This window comes from Oncorhynchus clarkii, chromosome 19 (genome assembly GCF_045791955.1).
Source record: "Oncorhynchus clarkii lewisi isolate Uvic-CL-2024 chromosome 19, UVic_Ocla_1.0, whole genome shotgun sequence".
Classification (NCBI taxonomy): domain Eukaryota; kingdom Metazoa; phylum Chordata; class Actinopteri; order Salmoniformes; family Salmonidae; genus Oncorhynchus; species Oncorhynchus clarkii.
Genome location: NC_092165.1, coordinates 43,632,712 through 43,655,548, shown reverse-complemented (window position 1 = coordinate 43,655,548; position 22,837 = coordinate 43,632,712). Strand labels below are relative to the sequence as shown.

At 45.7% G+C, this 22,837-nt stretch overlaps 1 protein-coding gene across 2 annotated transcripts; it reads right to left on the bottom strand.

Moving 5' to 3' along the window:
• Positions 1-226: 226 nt before the first annotated feature.
• On the bottom strand, positions 227-21,951 carry LOC139375253 (eIF-2-alpha kinase GCN2-like). 2 transcript variants are annotated; one of them, XR_011627766.1, is made up of 39 exons: positions 21,575-21,943; positions 21,323-21,438; positions 20,920-21,022; positions 20,620-20,793; positions 20,471-20,551; positions 20,078-20,226; positions 19,888-19,988; positions 19,631-19,788; positions 18,975-19,513; positions 18,312-18,427; positions 18,027-18,181; positions 17,439-17,872; positions 17,279-17,342; positions 17,104-17,193; positions 16,818-16,940; positions 16,194-16,298; positions 15,888-15,954; positions 15,708-15,787; positions 15,295-15,396; positions 15,166-15,216; positions 14,747-14,983; positions 14,284-14,359; positions 13,745-13,866; positions 13,519-13,568; positions 13,233-13,401; positions 10,822-10,938; positions 10,620-10,685; positions 10,271-10,441; positions 9,994-10,128; positions 9,788-9,895; positions 9,399-9,527; positions 6,453-6,539; positions 6,121-6,233; positions 5,957-6,015; positions 5,332-5,435; positions 4,725-4,793; positions 3,515-4,584; positions 1,950-2,065; positions 227-679 (listed from the first exon to the last, which is right to left on the bottom strand). XR_011627766.1 is itself a non-coding variant. In XM_071116867.1 (39 exons), the coding sequence occupies exons 1-39, from the start codon at positions 21,707-21,709 to the stop codon at positions 622-624; spliced, it is 4,974 nt and encodes a 1,657-aa protein (XP_070972968.1). In that variant the 5' UTR covers positions 21,710-21,951; the 3' UTR covers positions 227-621. The 2 variants fall into 2 exon arrangements, 1 of the variants encoding a protein (XP_070972968.1); XM_071116867.1 differs by having other exon boundaries at positions 3,515-3,559; positions 21,575-21,951.
• Between the last annotated feature and the right edge of the window lie 886 nt (positions 21,952-22,837).

The following is a 22,837-nucleotide window of genomic DNA, read 5'->3' as shown; positions in this document are numbered from 1 at the left end:
CACAATGGCTTTTTGATACCATCAGAGGTCACATTCAACAGGAACATTTTGTGAAATTCAGAGTACTAGTCAAACACCCCATAGATCTCTCAGTAAAATAATATCCACAGTCCATAGCTAATTATCAAGTTTCTCAGCTAAATCCAAGGTTTGAGCTACTTTCTTTTATGAACACATTCATTGTTTTCGCAGACTGGGGCATTCTCAAAGAAGAGAACCACAAACGGAGGGAAAATGTGATTTATTGCCATTATTAATCATGTCACTTAAAAAATATGGAATTGGACATTATTTTCGAAACATTATCTGCAATCAAAAAAAACTTCCGCTTCAGAATGTATATGAGCTGTTCCATTAAGGCAGGTACAGTAAGGTTAGAAACTGTCTTGGTCTTGTGGTAGGGAGTAACACAATGCTGTGAGCTTCAGGGTAACAGCTGATTGTACCTGGATTACATTTCAACACTTACTTTTGAATTTGGGTTCACTCTGAAAAGGAAAGTCACAGAATAAAGCTGTCAACTTCTTCAAACAGATACTGTTTCACAAAATTGAAAAGCACAGGAAGCCCGTTGTGCTGGGAGCAGCTTGGAGCTTGTCCTGGGCAGAAACATCTTCGGTTTCACAGAAGAATCTTGTAGTAATCATCCTTGTAGCTGTACAAAACCACCACAGCAACCCTGCAAAGACAACACACTCATCAAGTCAAAAACTTGATACTTAATGTATGTCCAAAACAACCCCACCGTGTGTCTACTAGCAGACTGTTGATGTTTCTATATGCAAACACTTGCTATGACCATCAAAAACAGACAATAACCTATAACTGTTTTATTGTGTAAGTCTACCACACCAGATAAAGTCTGTTTAGCTGTTTAACTGGCCAGTTCATTGTGTAAAAACAGCCTAATTGGACTATTTCTATTCATTGTCACCTTGATCATTATTGGCCCTAGCTTTCCATTCTTTTACAGGGCATTTCAGATGACCTTGGGGGGGCAGCTAGTCTGTTTTGAAGTACATGAAATAGTGGCTGTAGCTGTAAGACTGGGGCAGCTCAATGACTGTGGGGCCCTATGGGTAGTTTACAGGCACAGTGCAGCCAAGTGACTGTTGACTACTGTGGCCTTTGGCCCACTCATCTTGTCTTCTCTGTGCCCTATTCCAGCCAAAACAAACACAAAAACACCCACTGTGAATATCTCCATTGTTAGCGAGCCCAAATGATGTTGTCAGTAAACACTTTTCCCTTAACGGTGAATGAGTACACACAGGAAATTAAAACCAACTGCTCAGGACAGTCTACGAAGAGCCCAGATGGAACCAGAGAAAGAGGCTCTAGCTTTCTCTTATTCATGAAAGAGAACATCCGTCAAATCCTACATGTTCCTTGTTCTGAAAATCCAAATGAAGCTTGAGCAGGGCTATAGAAGGTGAGGCTGATATTAGCCCAGGCTCCTGTAGACAGCTTGCAGTGGGGCTTTAGCCCTGCCTGTGACCTGGCCTATGGCCCAGGACTCTAGGTGTCACTCACAGTGGAAACAACCAGACAGCAGACAGACAAACAGTCCAAATCTTTCCCCCAGATTCCAAATGGAAATCTGATAATATGAGGAGTTGTTTTAGAGACTACAGTTATCTCTGACCTGATCTGTTTGAAGAGTTGACTGACATCCACCTACCTGGGGTATGGGCTGGGGTTTTCTGGTGTTTGCTGGTCACAAAAGGAAGTCTGGTTTTTAAAGGGCCTTTAATGGTCTCTACCGTTTTCCTCAGGTTTCATGATTTTTAATAAAAAGGCGAGTTGGGCCTGAGTCATGCCCTGGGAGTACACAGGGGCGAGGCGATGGAGTATACTGCCCTGCTCTCTCACACTGGCTGGGCTCGCCTGCCCTGAGACACCCATACGCTGTTCAAAACAGCCCAGTAACCACAGGTACAACTACGCACCTTTTCATGATTTTGAAGCGGTGGATTTCCTCGCAGATGGACTTGAGGTAGCGCTGCTTGGGGAGACGCGACAGCAGATGTTTAACGCTGATATTGAACGACTCATCTCCATCAAACTACAGACAGAGAGACAGACAGAGAGAGAGAGAGAGACAGAGACAGAGACAGAGAGAGAGAGAGACAGAGACAGAGACAGAGACAGAGAGAGAAAGAGAGAGAGAGAAAGAGAGACAGAGACAGAAAGAGAAAGAGAAAGAGAAGAGAGAGAGAGAGAGAAAGAGAGAGAGAGACAGAGACAGAGACAGAGAGAGAGAGAGAGAGAGACAGAGACAGAGACAGAGACAGAGAGAGAAAGAGAGAGAGAGAAAGAGAGACAGAGACAGAAAGAGAAAGAGAAAGAGAAGAGAGAGAGAGAGAGAAAGAGAGAGAGAGACAGAGACAGAGAAAGAGACAGAGACAGAGAGAGAAAGAGAGAGAGAGAAAGAGAGAGAGAGACAGAGACAGAGACAGAGACAGAGACAGAGACAGAGAGAGAAAGAGAGAGAGAGAGAGAGAAAGAGAGAGAGAGACAGAGACAGAGAGAGAAAGACAGAGACAGAGACAGAAAGAGAAAGAGAAGAGAGAGAGAGAGAGAAAGAGAGACAGAGACAGAGACAGAAAGAGAAAGAGAAAGAGAAGAGAGAGAGAGAGAGAAAGAGAGAGAGAGACAGAGACAGAGACAGAGACAGAGAAAGAGACAGAGACAGAGAGAGAAAGAGAGAGAGAGAAAGAGAGAGAGAGACAGAGACAGAGAGAGAAAGACAGAGACAGAGACAGAAAGAGAAGAGAGAGAGAGAGAGAGCGACAGAGAGAGATCAGACATTCAACATAGCCACTATGATCAAACAAACACGGTTGTTTTTGTATTTGTCGTTACCGTGTCGGAGACTCCACCATCTGCAGTTAATGGGGGGAAATATAAAAGATAGATCTGCGGGTTGTGGATTTGACACATTGTATATTCTTGCCTGTTGAGACTGGAGGTTCTGTAAAGCTGCTAGGATAGTTTAGAGTCTCAGGCCCTCAATGCTCTGTGGGGTAATTAGTGTGATGGGGGGTTTCCTGTGGGTCTGGGCATGCACACTGTGTATTGTAAGTTGTTTTCTCTGACACTCAATCACAAAGCCATGTATGATGTGAGAGTGGAACTGTATAAGGTTGCCATTCATTCTATGCTTTGTCTGCTACTATAAGCTTGTGTTTGGAGCATTTTTTTAAAATCTTTAACACCATATCATTTACATTCTCTGTTTTTTATGAAAGCTAGGGGTTTCTGCTTCGTTTGGCAGGCGCTGCAGCCAGGAATTTGGAAAATGAGTGTTCACACCTTGTCCCAGCTGATAGTTGGGTAAATCTGTGGTGTTTACTCCCCTCCCCAGACAAGGCTAAGGAAGGAGTCAGGACTCCCAAATGTTTCCTCTCCGCAGGCCTGACCCCCGTTCCTTCCCTCCCCTACTCCATCCTGCCAAGATGTAGTTTATTGGTTGTGCAGATGGAGGTCATGATAAGCAGAGCTGGGTACAGACCTCCAAAGACAGGAAGTTGATGAGGGTTTCCTTCGGCAGGTCCACCTGGGACGGAACAACAAAGGGAGGTGCGTTAGACTCCACTAACACAACGGCTGTTACTGTATCTCACCATGTAATCTCAGACCACACTGTACATAGCATGCTGTCCTTTTCCTTAGGAAGTACATGTAACCTCAGCCACAGCACTCAAATATTAGCTATAAATATTCAAGACACATTCCAGAATGGCACAAAACAGAAGGTTCAGTTCCCTCAGCTCAAGGTCATGAAGATCATTTGCCCACTGTGCTGTAGCAATTTAGTCAGAGCAGAACATAGACTTTGTTCATTATTCTTCACTTATGGTGCTCTCACCACCACTGAGTGTACTACTGTAACTCATTCATGGTGCTCTCACCACCACTGAGTGTACTACTGTAACTCATTCATGGTGCTCTCACCACCACTGTGTACTACTGTAACTCATTCATGGTGCTCTCACCACCACTGAGTGTACTACTGTAACTCATTCATGGTGCTCTCACCACCACTGAGTGCACTACTGTAACTCATTCATGGTGCTCTCACCCCCACTGAGTGCACTACTGTAAAATGTCCTTTGCAGGAAATCATAGAACTGTCAGTGCTGATTTTCCATCTATGCCTTAAAATGTTGGTTAAATTGCCTTTTTCTTTAGTTAGGGGTATTACCTATGACAGACGGGTAGCATTACTGCTGATGTAACCTGGAAACAGACTTCTAGCTCTGAGTAAATACATACCGGCATCAAGCTGAATATGTCTGTTATGCTTCAATACCTCACGCTCCAGCATCTAACCCTCTGATGTGAACCAGACACAAACATATGGAATGACAAATGTATTTGGACTATGTCGTATCAGTAAATAATACACTGTATAATTTACTCTGTGAATATCTCCTTTCAAATAGACTACGAAACCACAAATAAACTAAATATGCTAGCAATTTAGCTCCAAATGACATGCTCTCTCCTTCCGTTTTTTGTTTTGGAGCAACTGGAATCCCTTTGTAGCCATCTCCCTCCAGGAGAGCTCTGGTAACCCCTCTGCATGCAGAGAAAAACAGAGTGGAGAACCACTAGTCCAACTGATCAGCTAACCTCTGTCCTCGTTTCACGCACAGATCTATTTCATACATGGATTCAACAGATAAGGTGTAGAGGTGGGAAAACAGAAAATGACTTACAGCCAGAACTTCGATGTCATTGCTCTTGCTCTGTAAATTGCTACCTAGATTCTGCAATCTGGTTTGTATCTGAACAAAGAGAGAGAGAGAGAGAGAAAGAGAAAGAGAAAGAGAGAGAGAGAGACAGAGACAGAGACAGAGAGACAGAGAGACAGAGAGACAGAGAGACAGAGAGACAGAGAGACAGAGAGACAGAGAGACAGAGAGACAGAGAGACAGAGAGACAGAGAGAGAGAGAGAGAGAGAGAGAGAGAGAGAGAGAGAGAGAGGGGAAAAGGAGTAATTGCTCCCATGAACACAATGAAACTGGGAAACAAAAGCCACTTCATCCTCACATGCAATCCGTCTCTACGAGAGCCAATGGGGTTTAAGCCTGGGCTGGCGGCGTGTAAAAGGAGGCGCGTTGTCTGACTGTGACGAACGCTACAGTGAGACAGAGCTGGGAACCACAGCCAGAGAGGGAGAGAGAGGGCGAGGTTGTCCCGGTCTCGTGATCGGCTGCATGACTAGGCTTGGCTCGGTCCGTCTGTCTGTTGTGTATGTCTTTCTGTCTGTTATAGCCTACTCCAGGAGAGGTGTGAGTGACAGATGTGATTGATTGACAGACCTGGGTCTCGTAGCGTCGTCTGGTGCTAGAGGACACCTTCTCCGGGGTGAGGAGGTTCACATTCATGTTACTAGAGGCACTGCTCCCGTGCTGCTCTGATGATCCTGTCAGATCACACCACACACACACACACACACACACACACACACACACACACACACACACACACACACACACACACACACACACACACACACACACACACACACACACACACACACACACACACACACACACACACACACACACACTCCTAATGAGACCATGGCAATATGTCAGAGCTGTTACAGCCTTCTCCCACCACCACCCACAGACACCAGTTGACTGAGAAGCCATCATTGTTAGCCAGACTAATAAGTCCAGTGTGTTGTATTAAGGTTTATATCTACTGTACATCTGAGCCAGAGGTGAGAAATGTAACACTACCACTAATCACTTTGTAGTTCACATATTCACCATCACTGTTTGATTATCCATTTAACAAAGCTCTGCCACCATGTAGGGACTTAAACCCAGAACAAAGTAGGTTCATAGGAAACCAGAGGACCATAATTACTGCTCTGCTCTCTCTCAAAGGTAATGGGGTCATCCTTGGACACAGGGTCAAGAGGCTGTTCAACTGTACCTGAGGTACTGAGGAGTGATCCCTTGGAATTCTGAAGAGAGACAGTCTCAGAGATTTCCCTGTTGGAGGAGAGACAAACAACATCGCTGTGTCAGTCTCTTTCCCCAATTTCACTGGAAGTGTGGAACAGAGTTTGTGCGTGGGCTAGTAAACCGTGTTGTCACCTGACATTTCTCTCCTCATAGAATTTGGTCCGACATTTCTGAACAATGTGATCCACAAGGTCAGACTCTGGAATCCTCTTCTCTGACTGCCTTTCCTTCTCAAAGGACTTGACCTGGGGAGACACAGAGGATAGGGAGGGGAATCAGACCTGCTTCCAGCACACACGTTCACTCAAAATTCTCATATTTTGGGGAATTCATATCAATACCATATACACAGAGTATACCAAACATTAGGAACACCTTCCTAATATAGTTTCACCACCCTGTTTGCCCTCAGAGCTTTGAACATCTGGACAAGCTTTATATAAATGAATAGTTATTATTATTACCTTGATGTAGTTCCCCTCCTTGTCTGAGACCAGGGCCATGCAGGTGATGCCAGCCTGTCTGCAGTGCTCCAGCAGAGTCTCCTGGGACTGAACACAACACAGTCAGATCCAGGTGGGAAGAAAACACTGCTTTGTAATAGCCAAGTGAAAATATGGTATATACTGCCCCCAAGATGATGATGTCACCAAATGGCTCCAGATCCTGCAACCTATTTCTAGACCCAGATGAACATTTAGTTACTACTACTATATGTGGATTGACCAACTGTATGGTTTTGGTGAATTGTAACCTGCATGTACTTACAATAGAGCAGGGTTCCCAAACTGGTGGCCTGCGGGCAGAATTGGGCCAGCGGAAGGTTTTATTTGGCCCTCCAAATATTCTAACCGAAATCCCCCCCCCTCCCCAAAAGTTGCATTTTCATTGTTGGACATAAAAAAAAAACAGGAAATCAGCTCCAAGTGATTTTAATTTGGAAAAATCTGTTCAAGTATTTCCACACATAATAGATAGATTGTATACAAATGTGATCATATACAAATTTAATCAAGGTTTAAAATGATTATGTTTTAGTCAAATATTACATATATTTGGGCTTCTTGCTGTCAATTTGCAGTCTACAAATTAGTAATTATGTTCCAGCCCCCCAACCATCCCCTCAAGAAAGAAAATTGGCCTTCAGCTGAATCTAGTTGATGATCCCAGCTATAGGGGTTGTGGTAACAGTGAGCTAGAGTTCAGTGGTTACAGTGAGCAAGTGGACCCCTTCAACACTATACAGTGAATTAGTTTGAGGATAAGCTCTCATTCAGCTCCATGTTTCTCCTGTAATATGACAGTGGGGTTATGGGAAAGTTAGTTTGTGGCGTATTTATCAAAGTGGGCTGTCTGTTTAAGAGTTGTAAGCAGTTCTGGTGGTTTAGTGGTGTGCTGAAAGCTGGGTTCAGGCAGGTTTCAGTGGCTTTCCTGTGACTCATCAGTTCCTGCAAACGGAGAGTGTGCGAGCAAACGGAGAGGGTGCGAGCAAACGGAGAGGGTGCGAGCAAACGGAGAGGGTGCGAGCAAACGGAGAGTGTGCGAGCAAACGGAGAGTGTGCGAGCAAACGGAGAGTGTGCGAGCAAACGGAGAGTGTGCGAGCAAACGGAGAGTGTGCAAGGAAACGGAGAGTGTGAGAGCAAACGGAGAGTGTGAGAGCAAACGGAGAGTGTGCGAGGAAACGGAGAGTGTGCGAGGAAAAGGAGAGTGTGCGACGAAACGGAGAGTGTGCGAGGAAACGGAGAGTGTGCGAGGAAACGGAGAGTGTGCGAGGAAACGGAGAGTGTGCGAGCAAACAGAGTGTGCGCCGTACGTGTTGGACAACACGGCAGGAATGTAATAATAAAAACAGAAAACGCCCCCATTTAACACTGAGATCAGAGCAAGTGATGTGGTGGGAGAGAGAGAGAGAGAGAGAGCAGGGGTGGCAGAGATACCACTGGGCCACGGCAGCATAAAGCCAGGAAAATTAAATGCGTGCTAGGGGAACGCTTCACTTGTGCCTCATAAATTCCTCCAGAGTGGCGGAGAACCAAGTTTAGCTTGGAACGGAGAGCAACTCTGCCCATTGCACACACCTGGTCCTGTCCGGGTAGTGCACTCACCCGTGGCTGTGTGTGAGCAGCAGAGCTGATTTATCCTAATCAAATACAGACAGACAGGTTTCAACTGGCAGGCAATGCTGAGTCAGAACAGAGCAGCAGACGGACTCTGCTGAGGAACAATCCCTGTACTGTATATCATCTCTCTGCTCTGCTCTCCAGCAGTCTCTCTCCCCACCAGCTTCCTCACAGCAGCTCTCTCACTGAGACCGCCGAGGCTATAGCTCTGCCACTGTGGATGCCTGAGGGTAGACCAGCTTTCGGCCATATGCCTCCCAGCTGACCTCAGGGTTCACCATATTTGGCTAGAAAAACTAAAAGAAAGGAACCATCTCCAGACCATAAATGATCATTTACTGGAGATTTGTCCAGAAAAAGCAGTGCATGTGAAAGGTGTTAGGAGGGGAGCATCTCAGCACTTAAACTCTGAACACTGGATGTTGTCTCTCACCCTCCCCCCAGCTGGCTGGCTCGTCCATAAGGCAGGCATCCCTAACAACTTGGAGTGACATGTTGTTCCTCTCCAGCAGAGCAGCGTGAGCTCAGACAAAGCAAAGCTTTTAATTGCTGCTTGGGGCTCAGGGGGATGGAGTTGGGCAATCAGTGACATTACAGAGAGTCACCGAGACAGAAACAGAAGAGATCAAATGAAAAGTAGAGAAGAGAGGGGGGACACTGGAGTGGGTGGAAGGAATGATGGAGAGAACAAGGGAGAAAAGGGTGAGGTAAAGAGAGGAAAAGAGGGTCAAAGAAGAGAACAAGAGGGGAAGTTTCAACGTAAGAGAGAGAGGAGAGCTGTCAGCTGCATGCTAACGCCAGGTTATGGGGGCCAGGCAGAGAGAGACACACAGCAGTAGTGACATACAGCTCCTGGCCTGAGATCAGGCTGTCACATAAACATGAAGAATGGGACGAGGCATGGCACCAGAACAGCAGTCACACTACACCCCCCACATGCAACAGGATGACAACAAGTACACTGGAACACATTGAAACTCTTCTCAGGATAAAGTTGGTCAACAGACTTCAACTACAAACTAAAAATAAAAACTGTGTAGAAAACTCTATACAGTAACAGAGATGTATTTCATCGTATTTCTTAAACGTGCTACACTAACAGGCTTATACAAGTAACCTCAAAATGGATCCCATTCCCCTGAGTGTTTACAGGCCCAGACACTGTCAAGGTAAATAACTCGGGCAGTTTGGACCCCCTGTCCATGTTGGGTAGAAGAGAATAGAGGTGTTGCCCCCTGTTGGTTAGATATTGTCACAGCAGAAGGTGCTACAGGCTGCTCATCACTTACCTGTGACACATCATAGACGATGTCAGCAGAGACCCCTGCTGTCCACAGCTTCTGGATCACATTGATGGCCCTACCCATGGAGGTGTGGCCTACAGGCACCACCAGCACATCACACAAACTGATAGAGGGCTAGGAGGCAGGGAGTTAGGGTTAAACACACACACAGAGCTTCACACAAATTCAGTTGATTTGATTACAGAGGGTTCGGGGGTAAACCCATCAACTGTCATTCTACAGTATAGAAATATACAGTAGAGCCTTTCCCAAAACAGCTACATTTTAGAGGCAGGATAATAACATATAACTTTAACGGAGGCTGAAAGTAATAAGCCATCCTCAAATATGACCTTTGTGTCTGTGGGTCATTATCACTGATGAAGTGTTCTCACCGGCTCCTCCATGTTGGCCAGGGCAGCACAGACCTTGTCCAGAGCCACACTGGCCCCTACTGCCGAGGGGACAGGAGCAGAGGACGCTGGACCACGGAACTCAAGGATCTACAGGAAGAGAACCAGAAACCCTGATAGTTCAACACTTCCAAGGACCTAAATTGGGACATAATCTGTTGGCGGCATGGGTAGGGTGGGGGCATTACCAGGTGGTCGTATCTCCCTCCTGCAGCCACGATGTCTGGTACTGTGCGTCTGCGTTTCTTGATGAAGGCCACAAACTGGAAGATGACCCCACAATGGTGCTGCACTTTATATACCAGACCCAGATTGACCACTACCTAAAAGACACACACGAGAGAGAATCAATCGATCAATCACTCACTCACTCAACAGCAAAACACATTTCAATACCATTCTCTCCATGCACTTCATACACATGTGGTAACAATCAAGATGGAGGGTGAGAGGGAGTAGCAGTACCTGCAGCTTGACGCCCAGTCTCCTGAGCAGACCAGTGAGCTCCTCCAGGTCTCGGAGGCCCTGCTTGGCCAGCTGGGTTACGGCAGTCTTCTGTTTGGTCAGAGAGGTGATGAGGGGGACCAGGTCCCGAAGGTCTCCCTTTTGCTCTATGTATTTATACAGCGTCTGCAACTGGCAGGGAAAGACAGACAACATCAGACACAGATCTGAACAGAGAGAAAATACAGTATCTGTAGATGAGAGCAAATCAATGTTCAAGAAAAGCTGACCAGTATCTTCCCTCTGAGCAGAGTCACAGTGGACACACTGATGATTTCACCAGACATGTCATGCAACAGTAGATACTTACACTGTTGTTGGACAGAGAGAGGTTACAGAACTTGGCCTCCACCTCTCGCCTGGTCAGCTTTTCACTCTATGAACAGAGACAGGATACCATTTTATAGTTCCACTGGTAGAACAAATACGTTACGGACAAAACTTCTACCACACAATCTACGCATGCATGGTGTATGTTTAATTTGCACGAGTGCGGTGGGCGGAGTCCTAACCATGGCTTCACAAAGGATACTGGAGGCGTGGCTCAGCTTGTCCTCTGGGACTCCGCTGTGTAGCAGGATGGCCTTTAGCAGACTGGTGTGGTTCAGGTAGATGTGGTAGTTCCTCTCCTAACACAACACACACACACAATACACCATTACACCACACAACACCACACAACCAATACACCTGAGCACAAATACAATCCTCATCCATAAACCACTACTGTAGGAGGACCGTTCATCCCTAAACCACTACTGTAGGAGGACCGTTCATCCCTAAACCACTACTGTAGGAGGACTTCTCATCCCTAAACCACTACTGTAGGAGGATTTCTCATCCCTAAACCGATACTGTAGAAGGTATTCTCATCCCTAAACCACTACTGTAGGAGGATTTCTCATCCCTAAACCGATACTGTAGAAGGTATTCTCATCCCTAAACCACTACTGTAGGAGGACTTCTCATCCATAAACCACTACTGTAGGAGGACTTCTCATCCCTAAACCACTACTGTAGGATGACTTCTCATCCCTAAACCACTACTGTAGGAGGACCGTTCATCCCTAAACCACTACTGTAGGAGGACTTCTCATCCCTAAACCACTACTGTAGGAGGACCGTTCATCCCTAAACCACTACTGTAGGAGGACTTCTCATCCCTAAACCACTACTGTAGGAGGATTTCTCATCCCTAAACCACTACTGTAGGAGGACTTCTCATCCCTAAACCACTACTGTAGGAGGACTTCTCATCCCTAAACCACTACTGTAGGAGGACTTCTCATCCCTAAACCACTACTGTAGGAGGATTTCTCATCCCTAAACCGATACTGTAGAAGGTATTCTCATCCCTAAACCACTACTGTAGGAGGACTTCTCATCCATAAACCACTACTGTAGGAGGACTTCTCATCCCAAACCACTACTGTAGGAGGACTTCTCATCCATAAACCACTACTGTAGGAGGACTTCTCATCCCTAAACCACTACTGTAGGAGGACTTCTCATCCATAAACCACTACTGTAGGAGGACTTCTCATCCCTAAACCACTACTGTAGGAGGACTTCTCATCCATAAACCACTACTGTAGGAGGACTTCTCATCCCTAAACCACTACTGTAGGAGGACTTCTCATCCCTAAACCACTACTGTAGGATGACTTCTCATCCCTAAATCCCTACTGTAGGAGGACTTCTCATCCCTAAACCACTACTGTAGGAGGACTGTTCATCCCATAATCCCTACTGTAGGAGGACTTCTCATCCATAAACCACTACTGTAGGAGGACTTCTCATCCATAAACCACTACTGTAGGAGGACTTCTCATCCCTAAACCACTACTGTAGGAGGACTTCTCATCCCTAAACCACTACTGTAGGAGGACTGTTCATCCCAAACCACTACTGTAGGAGGACTTCGCATCCCTAAACCACTACTGCAGGAGGACTTCTCACCCCTAAACCACTACTGCAGGAGGACTTGTCACCCCTAAACCACTACTGTAGGAGGACTTGTCACCCCTAAACCACTACTGTAGGAGGACTTCTCATCCCTAAACCACTACTGTAGGAGGACTGCTCAGTGAAATGGCCAGAGGCTGGCTGCTGCTCTCTCATTCAGTGACTCACACATTCTTAACAGCTTCCTCACACAGAGAGAGGGAATATACAGTAAATGGTGCAATCAGGGAGAGGGCCTTTTAGAGTGGGCCTGGAGCCACGGGGGTCCTCTGGCTGTAACAGGGCTGGGGGGGACTGGGCTCATGCTGAGTGAACTGGGCCTACTGTACCAGGGTTTTTTCTGGATCAAAATGGAGCTTAGGTGGTGAGCGTGGCAGGGGTTGTGGTCGGCCTGGATGAATTTTAGAGAACATTTTAGAGGCCCCCCCCCCCCATCTTGACGTTGTAGATACATTTTTGCTTTTATAAGCCAATTTCCTGCAATTCTACACATTTTGCCATGCAACAGAGAAGAAATGTTGCAGTTTTAAAACAAATGTAGTGTGATTTTACATATTCTGCCATGGAGCTGAGAGAAGATTTTAACGTTTTAAAGCTAATTTCCTGCAAATCTAAGCATTTTGCAATGGCTAATGCTGTGTTCTAACTATACTGGTAAATTATTTTTTTGAATTTTCAATTCTCCCTGACTGTCTAGATTATATTTAGGTGATTGTTAGTTTTCAAAGATTCTATTCTTAAAAAATACATAGGTAATTTATCTTTTCTACATTCTTTATATATCTGGTTTTAGTCGTTTACACTGAAAGTGTTTTTCCCACCCAAGAATTTCAATGGCAGAAAAATCCCTGTGTAGTGTCCAGGGAGTGAACAGGCCTGTGACCTGAACTAGACTGTGACAGGGGTAGTACCACGGTGAAAGGAGTGAGCCAGACAGGAAGTGGTCCAGTACTCGTACCTGGAGGACACTGAACTCCTGGATAATCTCTGAGATGGTGAAGATGGTCTCAGCGTCAGGCAGCAGGCTGTTGGTGACAGGGACAATGACATCAAAGGAACACTCCAGCAGCTCCCTGGGGTGAGCCCTGTCTGGCTTCCTGGGCCGGAACACACGCTCAATGCTCCACCTGCGCACACACACACCCCGTTACATTATGCTGGATATAAACACATGCTCGGATGACATGCAAAGACTGAACATGCATAGACTCAAGAATTCAGTGATTGACTCCTATGAGATTTACCTCTTGAAATGGGTAATATTATTTCTGGCCACAAATCTTGCGAATGCCATCTGGAATGGAGACAAAAGAGAGACTCAATAAACAGTGCATGCAAGACTACAATAAATCCCTATGTGGAAACAGACAGTTAGTCCCTAGGATGTTCCAGGGTTGTCCTGAGGTTATCCTGGCTCTAGTCCACTCTGATTGCGTCACGGTGTAGTACTTCCTGCTTCTTGATGCTCACCCGGAGGTCGTAGGGCAGGGTGACCAGCATACCGCTGTGGTCCATCAAGCAGGCCAGCTCACTGCCCTCATACAACTTCCTATTCCTGGGGAGCAGCAGGGGGGTCTGGAGACGCACAGCCCCTGGACAGACAGCCACAGAAACACTATGTTAATAAGTTTAATGTGCATAAAAATAGAACCTCAAACACAATATGGAAGTTCAAATTCAACCAGTGTGCCCGCCAGCCATGTACAGTATCTACTTTGCATAATATATATATATTTGACCTGGACAAAGCAGATAATATATAAACTGAATAAACAACTCAAATAAAGAATCGCAGCTGTATAAAGGTCTATAACATGTATATATAACCAAACATCTGCCTAGAATTATAGTCACTAGAGACAACAGTATATATGGGAGCAGATGTTTAAGTCAAGGCCCCCAGTGAGGTCTTCATAACAGGAAGTTACAGTGGAATGGGTCAAGTCGTTTGCACAAGAGAGTAAACATGACTTCAGCTCTTAAAATGGGACAAAAAAGTCCGGACTCACCGTGTTTCTTGAAGATCCTGGTAATTGTTTCGTACACATACTGTTGCAATTTAGCACTGTTGAAATTAAAACTACCCTGCAGCAAAACAAAACAAACGCAGTCTGTTATGAATAAAAATGCATCGATTAAAGCTTAAACAATCCCAACATTATGTGGAACAGATGACGGGAGAACTGCAACGGAACACAGGACCAGCATCATTACTGTGTCTACAGTGACACCTACAGGAGGAGATGGGTAGCTCTTCCCACTTTGGACCATTCTGTTCTGAGCATTCAAGACAAATTCTCCAATACTTGTCTGTCACAAACAGTGGTTTGAGACGCTATGAAACGGCAGAAAGAATAATTGTACCCAAGCTTTAACGTCTGGTTGGCTTTGTGTTGTGTTTGTGTGGCTAGGTCAGGTTTGAGGGGTCTGGTCCAATGTGTTGGTGTGTTGGCCAGAGCAGTTGCCTAGTACCTTGTGGAGGTCGATATCGTAGGTGTAGTCCATGACGGGGGAGGTGTTCTGGGAGAAGAGCTGATTGACCATAGTGCGGTAGGCCTTGCCATTGACGTTAGCCATGGTGTGCTGCAGGACCTCGTGGAGCTCTGACTCCTCCATCTGGGGCGGGGGCAGCAGATCACTCTTCAAGAGCTCCTGGGCCGTGGGACGCAGGGCCGGGTCATGGTTCAACAGCCAGCCAATCACCTTCCTCTGATAGACACAGGGCTATGGATCAGTCAATCGGCCCATACCGTGTAACGTCACTCAGTTTGGTTTCAAACTTCCCATCGTCAGACTATGTGAACTACTTATACTTTATACATAGCTTCACAAAAACTCACAGAGCTGAGAGTATAACTTGTGTAACATGAATAGAATATGTTCTTAGTCACCTGCATTCCACTCTTACACTCAGGGAAGTCTTCAGGGAAGTGGATGTCCTCCTGCAGAGTGGAATGACGGTGATGAAAGATGATTGAGACCCCCCCCCCCCCCGTGTTCCCTTTGCTGGACAGACTCACCATGCGCAGCTGGCTCAGGACTGAGATGCGTTCAGATCCGGTGGTCATGGGCCGGTAGGACATCTCAAACAGGATGATACCCAAGCTAAACAGATCCACTTTCTGAGGAGAAACTGAGGTTGAACCCTCTCCCCTTTTACATCAGGTTCAAACAGTCCATTCAGAATGATATATTTCCTAGTGAGAATACAGTAACACCGTTGGGAAAACCTTGAACTGCCTAAAATGACGGAGGACATTAGTCTGTGCTCCACCCAGGAGTCAAGGGCCTTAAAAAGTCATTATAAGATAGTATAATTCTTTTGAGACTTATTTTGAGATCTTTTATGAATGATTGTACTGAGACAATACCTCCTTATTTTGTTCTTCTGAATTGACTTTGGTGCTTGTTCCATTCATACTGTATTTCTTACCTGGTTGTAAGTGGCTTTAGTATTTCCTTGCACCTCTGGACTGACATACAAGGCAGTACCAACCATACCAGTCATATTCCCTGTTCAGAAATAACAAGGTACAAAATATGAGCTTAACAGAGTCACAAAGCCTGAAACACTTGGGGCAGTTTGACGTGGAAGGAGGTTGCTTCTCAGTACCTGTTGGGTCCGATTTGAGAATCAGAACAGAGCCACTCTCCTCAATATCCAGTTTACCTGCTGCAGCCTATGAGGAGATTACATGTACAGTCAAAACCACTTATTTGTTGATTCTTGACTGACTTGGGCTTGCAGAGAAGGCAATAACACATTACAATTCTGACATTAAGACAAAAAAACACAAGAAATTCATCAACTTGATACAGCATCAAAATTCCACTTATAGACCTCAACATGAACTTCAAGGTATCAGTTAATTCATCTCTATCACCAGGAGACAGCGAAGCTGAGGACATTAAGGCCTACCACATTAGCAGGATGGTCTGTGGCCAGACCAAAGTCTCCAATTTTCACATGGTCCTGAGAGTCCAAGAAAATGTTGACAGGCTTGAGGTCTCGATGAATCATCCCCTGTTGGAAGGGTGATGGGGAGGTGATCAATTAGTGCTAATTGGAACCGTGGCTAGAAGCATGTCATGCGCGTAATCATGGTTGTTCTGAGCCGTGCTGTGACAGCTTGGCTTCTTGGTGTAGAGGTAGGAAGGAACATGTATGCCAGAAGATTTGAGCGTTTGAAAAAATGAGAAGAGGATCCTTTAAAACCCAGTTTTGCATCAAACACATTTCAAAACACTTCATACAGCACAAATTATATCCCATATCAATGTCCACCATGAGCCTAGCAAATCCTTTCTTTGACATTGGGATCTGAAGATTTAGCAGATACTTGGAGTGGAACAACATTATCAGAAGCAGTGACTGTCCTGGACTTCCTACTTCTTACCTGAATGTGACAGGACAGTACCCTCTCTCGCTCCACTCTTCTCCAAATCTATGATCTCAACATGATATCTCTGTTCCACACCCTGAAGCAGACACTGAACCCTAAAGTGCACTCTGATTAGGGGAGATGGGGCTTTACAGACAGACCTGTTCGTGGATGTAGGCCAGGCCATCCAGGATCTCCCTGAAGAACCTCCACAGGCGACTGTTGTCCTGATGGAGGCCCTGGTCAATGGTGTCCCGCAAAGTGCTTTTTTCACAGTATTCCATCTGGAGGGAGGAGAGAACACAGGTATTGTTCTGATTATGAGGGGGTCCCTGATTAATTTTGTGTCACAGCCCAAAAAGTTTGAGAACCCCTGGGTTAGATGTCAGACATAAAACAGTACCCTCTAGTATGGTATTAGTTAAGTGCTAGATAACTGAGCCTTACCTGGATGTAAAGGTAATGTGCTATGAGCTGTGGCCTCTCCGAGTCTGTGCTATCTGTCGTGTCACCCCCCACTCTCTTGCTTGGCTCCTCCTAAGGAATGGAGATTACATTGAATGTAATTGGTGAAATTGTACACACTAGTAACACACACTATGGCAATAATGTGAACACTAACCTGAGATATGCTGCCATTCCCATTGTCAAAAATGATGTCACTCTCTGAGTCACTGTTTGATGGGCTAGACGCAAACAAAACAGATAACAAGAAGGGCATTTTATTTCAGTATATCAAGTGCACAGGGCACTGCATCAGATGTACCCTTAGAGGAACTCACAGGAACGAGGCACAGAAGACATCCTCTTCATCATCATCGTCCTCATCGCTGGTCTCGTGGCCACTACACTTGGCGCTAGAGGACCTTTCGATGGAGGTGCTCCACTCCACCGAGCTGGCTAGGGCGGGGGGAGGGGCGTTGTCCTCCACGTTGTCAAGAATGCTGAAGCCCAGCTCGTTGAGTCGCAGAGAGGGGGCTCGGACCTGGGGCAGTTTCTCCGCTGTGCTCTTGGGCTCGGAGCTGTCTGAGCTCAGGACCTCCGTGGAGGGGGTCTCGTGCCTCTCGATCCAGGCGTTGTAGTAGCGGACGATGTTCTCATGGTTGAGGCGCGACAGCAGCGTCACCTCACCTTTGATCCTACGGAACTGCTTACTGGCTGGGTTCACCTGGATACGCTTCACAGCATAGTAACAGCCATCCAACTTGTTCTGGACCTGCACACAAAGAGAGCGGTATGGACAGAGAGAAAGAGAAACAAAGATGGGTGGGGAGACAAGCGAATACAAACATTATGTGAACAATAACCATGGACTAAAAGAAAAGGCTATGAAAGCTACTGTCAGCTATGCTATATTAAACATGGTTTACCTTGATAACGGCACCAAAAGCTCCTTTCCCCAGCAGCTGTAACTCTTCAAACTCATTGAAGTAGCGTGAGAACTGCCTCTGCAGCCCAGTGCTGAACGGAGCATTGAGGATGTGACTGTGAGGGATGACCGACGACGCAAAGTCATCCCCATTGTCTGGGAGAGGACAGAATACACCAGTCAGGACTCTATATGGTGAATCAGAAGTCTGAACTCTAAGTGTGTGACTTTAACACTGAAAATATCTAGTGGCTCTGTTCTGAACTTTGTAAAGAGAAGTTGTCACCTTCTGGACTAGCATCCTGGCACTGTAGAGGGGTCTTTGGAAGTGGAGGGTTGAGGAAGGGGTGGTCCAAGAGCTGCTGGGTGTTCCAGCGGTCAGCATCATCCAGGCACACACACCTACCACACACACAAACAGTGAACGTTGCATTACGCATGGAAACTTCCAATAGAGCTAACATTCATGTAGGGGATTCCTGGCAAGGCCCACTGTGGCCATCAACATCTGGTCCACACTGTGTTACTCTGCATCCACACTACACTAACACTGGTACCCAAACACAGAGGAGGAACTCTGACAACCAACCGCTGATTAACACATTGTCCATGATAGGAGGACAATAGGCCAAAAGGCACAGGAAAGTGAAATACATCATATTGAACCTGTATGTGCAGTGTGCCTGGTTTCTATCACAAGAATAATAAACCTGACATGTTTCCTAAATCATCTAGCTAGATATACCAAAAAACATGTGCTAATGAGTCATAATCTGTAAAACACATTTTAATTTAACCACAGAAAAATACAAGTTTTAATTGACTGCCACCATAAAAAAAGTGAGAAGATCCAGGCATGGAAGAAGTGGCTGAGACTGGGCTGTCTAGCTGTCACTGAGACTAGCTGTCTGGCCAAACTGAGTTGATGGTTATTGTCAGGCAGGCGTACCTGTTAAGGAAGTCCTGGAAGTCAGCTGGCAGGCTGGTGGGCACAGACACAGGGTACTCCCTGACCTCCTTCCCCTGGCTCAGTGCCAGCAGCATAAGCCCCAGGCTCCATACGTCCCCTTTCTTCCCAGCCTTGGTGGGAAGCATGTCCTCACAGAAGTGCACGCGGGCCTGCACAAAGATGTCCTCATTGCAGATGTCACCCAGTCTCTTGGAGAGGCTGTAGTCTGTGAGACGCACATTGCCCTGGTGGTCCAGCAGCACACTAGAGGCGCCCAGCTGTTTGTGGACAACAGAGTTGGAGTGGAGGTAGTCGAGGGCAGCCAGGAGCTGGGTGGTGAGCAGGCGGAGGCGCTCTAGGGGGATGGCGGTCTGGCTGACCAGGCTCTGGCTCAGACTGCTGCTGACCCCAACATACTCCACCAGCAGGTCCACCACCAGGCAGTCATCCCTCTCACTGGAGCTCAGGGCCTGGTAGTGCACCAGGTTAGGGTGCTCCAGCTTCAGAAGGGAGTTCAGCTCACTCTCTGCTCCATGGATCTATAAAGACATGGACAGAGGGTATTACTTAGTGTGTAGGCATCTGTGTTACAATATCTTGAAATCTATGACTATAGCATCTGAAGTCAGGAAGGATCTCAGCAAGGAATTACTCACCTGCTTTTTACAATTGTCAATCTTCCCGTTTTCCTCGCTGGTGAAGAACTTGCCAATCTTCTTGTTCCAGCGTAGGATCCACTCGTATACTACAGCAAACTCTCCGTTGGTCGCATCAAATGCATTATAAACATTACGGCCAAGCCTCTCACTCTCCCCTGCCAGAGACACAGACACATAGCAACACTGACAGTACAGTAAACTACAATACAAAACAACATAATGAGAGAGATTTACAGGAAATGATCATCTCTTACCCAGGCACTTCCCTCTATGCACTACGATGTCCCCCAGGGTACTGTTGCTGAAGTGAAGCACTTCCTGTGAACGTTGGTTATCCTCGCTGTATGTGTCCCGTCTGGTGACAACAAAAACAACATGCAAAGTTAGCTCCGTGTAGTTCAGGGACAGAGCTATATCTTAGGAATGTATGTTGCTGGTCCGTGCCTGTGGCGGGTGTTCGAGTTGGTTCGTCTCCGGTGGTTGGCCCCTTTTCTGGGTTCAGTGAGCTCAGGTGGAGGTCCAGGGGAACAAGGTGAGCTGCCCAATACAGAACAACTTTCTATGGCAGGCTGGTCCAAACTGTCAAAGCGCTCCTGGGCAATCACAAAGCCAGAATCTGTTTACATTTCATGCTCTGTTTTGTATGGAGGTTTATTTTTAATATGTAGGTCAAGTCAAGCATGATTTTAATTCATTTGGTTTCAAACAATATTATATTAATTGATGATCAGTATCCTAAAAACCTAAAGTCTGTCACTTTTCCAAAGAGGGATAAGAAGTATTGGTTCTAAAAAAGTGAGTTGGCTAAATGTAAACATTTGAAGATTATGAAGGCACCTGTTTGGCCATTTCTTTCCTCTTCTTCTCCTCTCGTTTCTCCTCCTCTCTTCTTTGGATTTCAGCCATGATCTCAAATTTCTGTAGAGGTGAAAGGGTTTAAAGATATAGTACATTTGTGTGTGTGTGTGTGTGTGTGTCCTCCTCACCGTCTGCTCCTCCTGCCTGCGGCGTTGATCCAGTCGCTTTTGCTCCTCCAGGGCTAGCCTCTCCTGCTGCAGCCGCTGGTTCTTCAGCATCTCCTCATGGAAGGAGCTGGACGGACGCTTGTTGTGTTCACTCAGAAACCCCTGAACATGGTCGGCCAGCTCATAGATCATCACCTGGGGGAAGAGAGGGGGAGGTGATGGAGAAAATATGTCATTTTGAGAAAAATTATAATTGTAGTGTCTAAGGGTTCAGTGGAGATGTTGGTCATCTGTCTGCCGGCCTGTAAAAGACTATCTCACCTCCCCACATCGCTCTGCAGCCAGTTTAGTGAGCTCTGTCTGGAGGTTCTGGAGGTTGTCATTGGAGAGACCTTTGGCATTCTTTAAGTCAAGCTCTGGAGGCCTGTCTCCCAAACAAACAAATGAATGCTTAAAAACATATACCATTTTGTTCCAGACAGATTAAATGATTAGGCGATTGTATCAAACCGAAAAACACAAACTACAAATCAGGCACAGTATTCCTAATGCCAGAGGTGGCAGCTGTTATTTATATTTCATCAGACAGCAACAGCTGGCCTGACTACACGTGGCCCCAGTGGTGTATACTAGGAAATATTATCTAACATTATACATCTGAATCTAGGGCAAGATATACTGTATGACATGCATTCCATCGATGGATTGATCTAATGATACTCACACATCTGGGTACGTTGGTGGGATTTTGACCTGCAAGTCCACTGTCACATAACTTTCCTTCCCATTGCTTAGTCCGTTAGGACGCAGGCACAGGTATACCTCGGGTGGCCTTTTGATCTGAATGAGGAGAAAGCAGAACACAGAAGGACACAAATATAGGAATTATTGTTGGTGTAATCAACACTACGTCGCATTAGCAAGTCAGCAATCAGGAACTCTATTCATCAAACAATTGTGTTGAAAGTAGGCCTACCTTCCATGGACGGTTATTCCGCAGATCCTGAAAATCATCTCCAAAAATGGATGCAAGCGCTTCTAGTTCGTTTTCCTGTTGAACAAAATAGTCGTCGGTTCCACTCCCAGCTGCAGAAGTCTGATGACAACTCATCCTACTAGCTGAGCTACATGGACACTCATGTCTCGCGCATACACCCGTCTTAATATCGAGGCGAATTAGTTACAACCTATTGTAACACTCGTCTTTTGTTACTTAGTAACATTACAATATCAACCTTGGATAAAGTTACGCGATCAATAATGTATCTGATTCCAAAACGTTGAACTTCCAGCATTGACAGCACCACGGAATCACAACATAGTCGCAACGCTGGTGCATGGCAGGCGTCATACGTGCCGTCGCAGATGTAACGTCATTACGTAACATTTCCAAAACATAACTGTAGATGGCAGTAATGCACATCTCTAAAGAAAAATGAAATAAATTATTAAATGGAAGTTATGCAATTCATCACACATCTGTTCACCTGACTTCTTTATTATCAACCACAATTTGCAACCACAATTTGTTGTGTAATTAGGTCAATAATTCCTGTCTCAAGTGACTCAATACTCTGGATGATGGTGATGAGGAGAACGAGCGGCTAAGTAGAGAAAACAGGCCGTAATAAAAAACAAATATTCTGGTTAAAATATTTTTATAACAGATATTCAATGGTATAAGTTATTGGTGTAAAAGGCTCTGGGTGTGATAAGAGAGTTCAAAGAGATGCCTATGCTCAGAACAAGCTGTGTGACGTTGAGTTGTGTGAGATTCTGAAAATGATCTTTCAGATAACATCCGTGTCAGTTTAACTGTTAACTCCCATCACTCATTGGCTGGCAGAAGAACATAATTACACTGCAATGGAATTCTAAACCATAGCATCCAACACCTATCTATCTGTGGACATAGAGAGAAAGTAACACCTATAAATAGGCAGGCCTAACATCCAGTGGGACAGCCTAGAGGGAAAAAATGCTCTCATATAATCCAGCTTTGGATATAAACTCTCAGAGTCCAAAGACAACCATCTGCTACAGTGTCCCCTGTCTGTTCTACCTGCCTTACAAGTTCAAATATACCTGACAACATCAGATGGACGACTGCCATTGATAATGCACTGTACCAATAGTGCTCAGTTCAGTAATATGGGTAAAACGTGTTATAGAAAATAATAATTTGGATCATTCAATAGGTGATTGATTTTCTCAATACATTTGAAAAGGTGAAACTTGA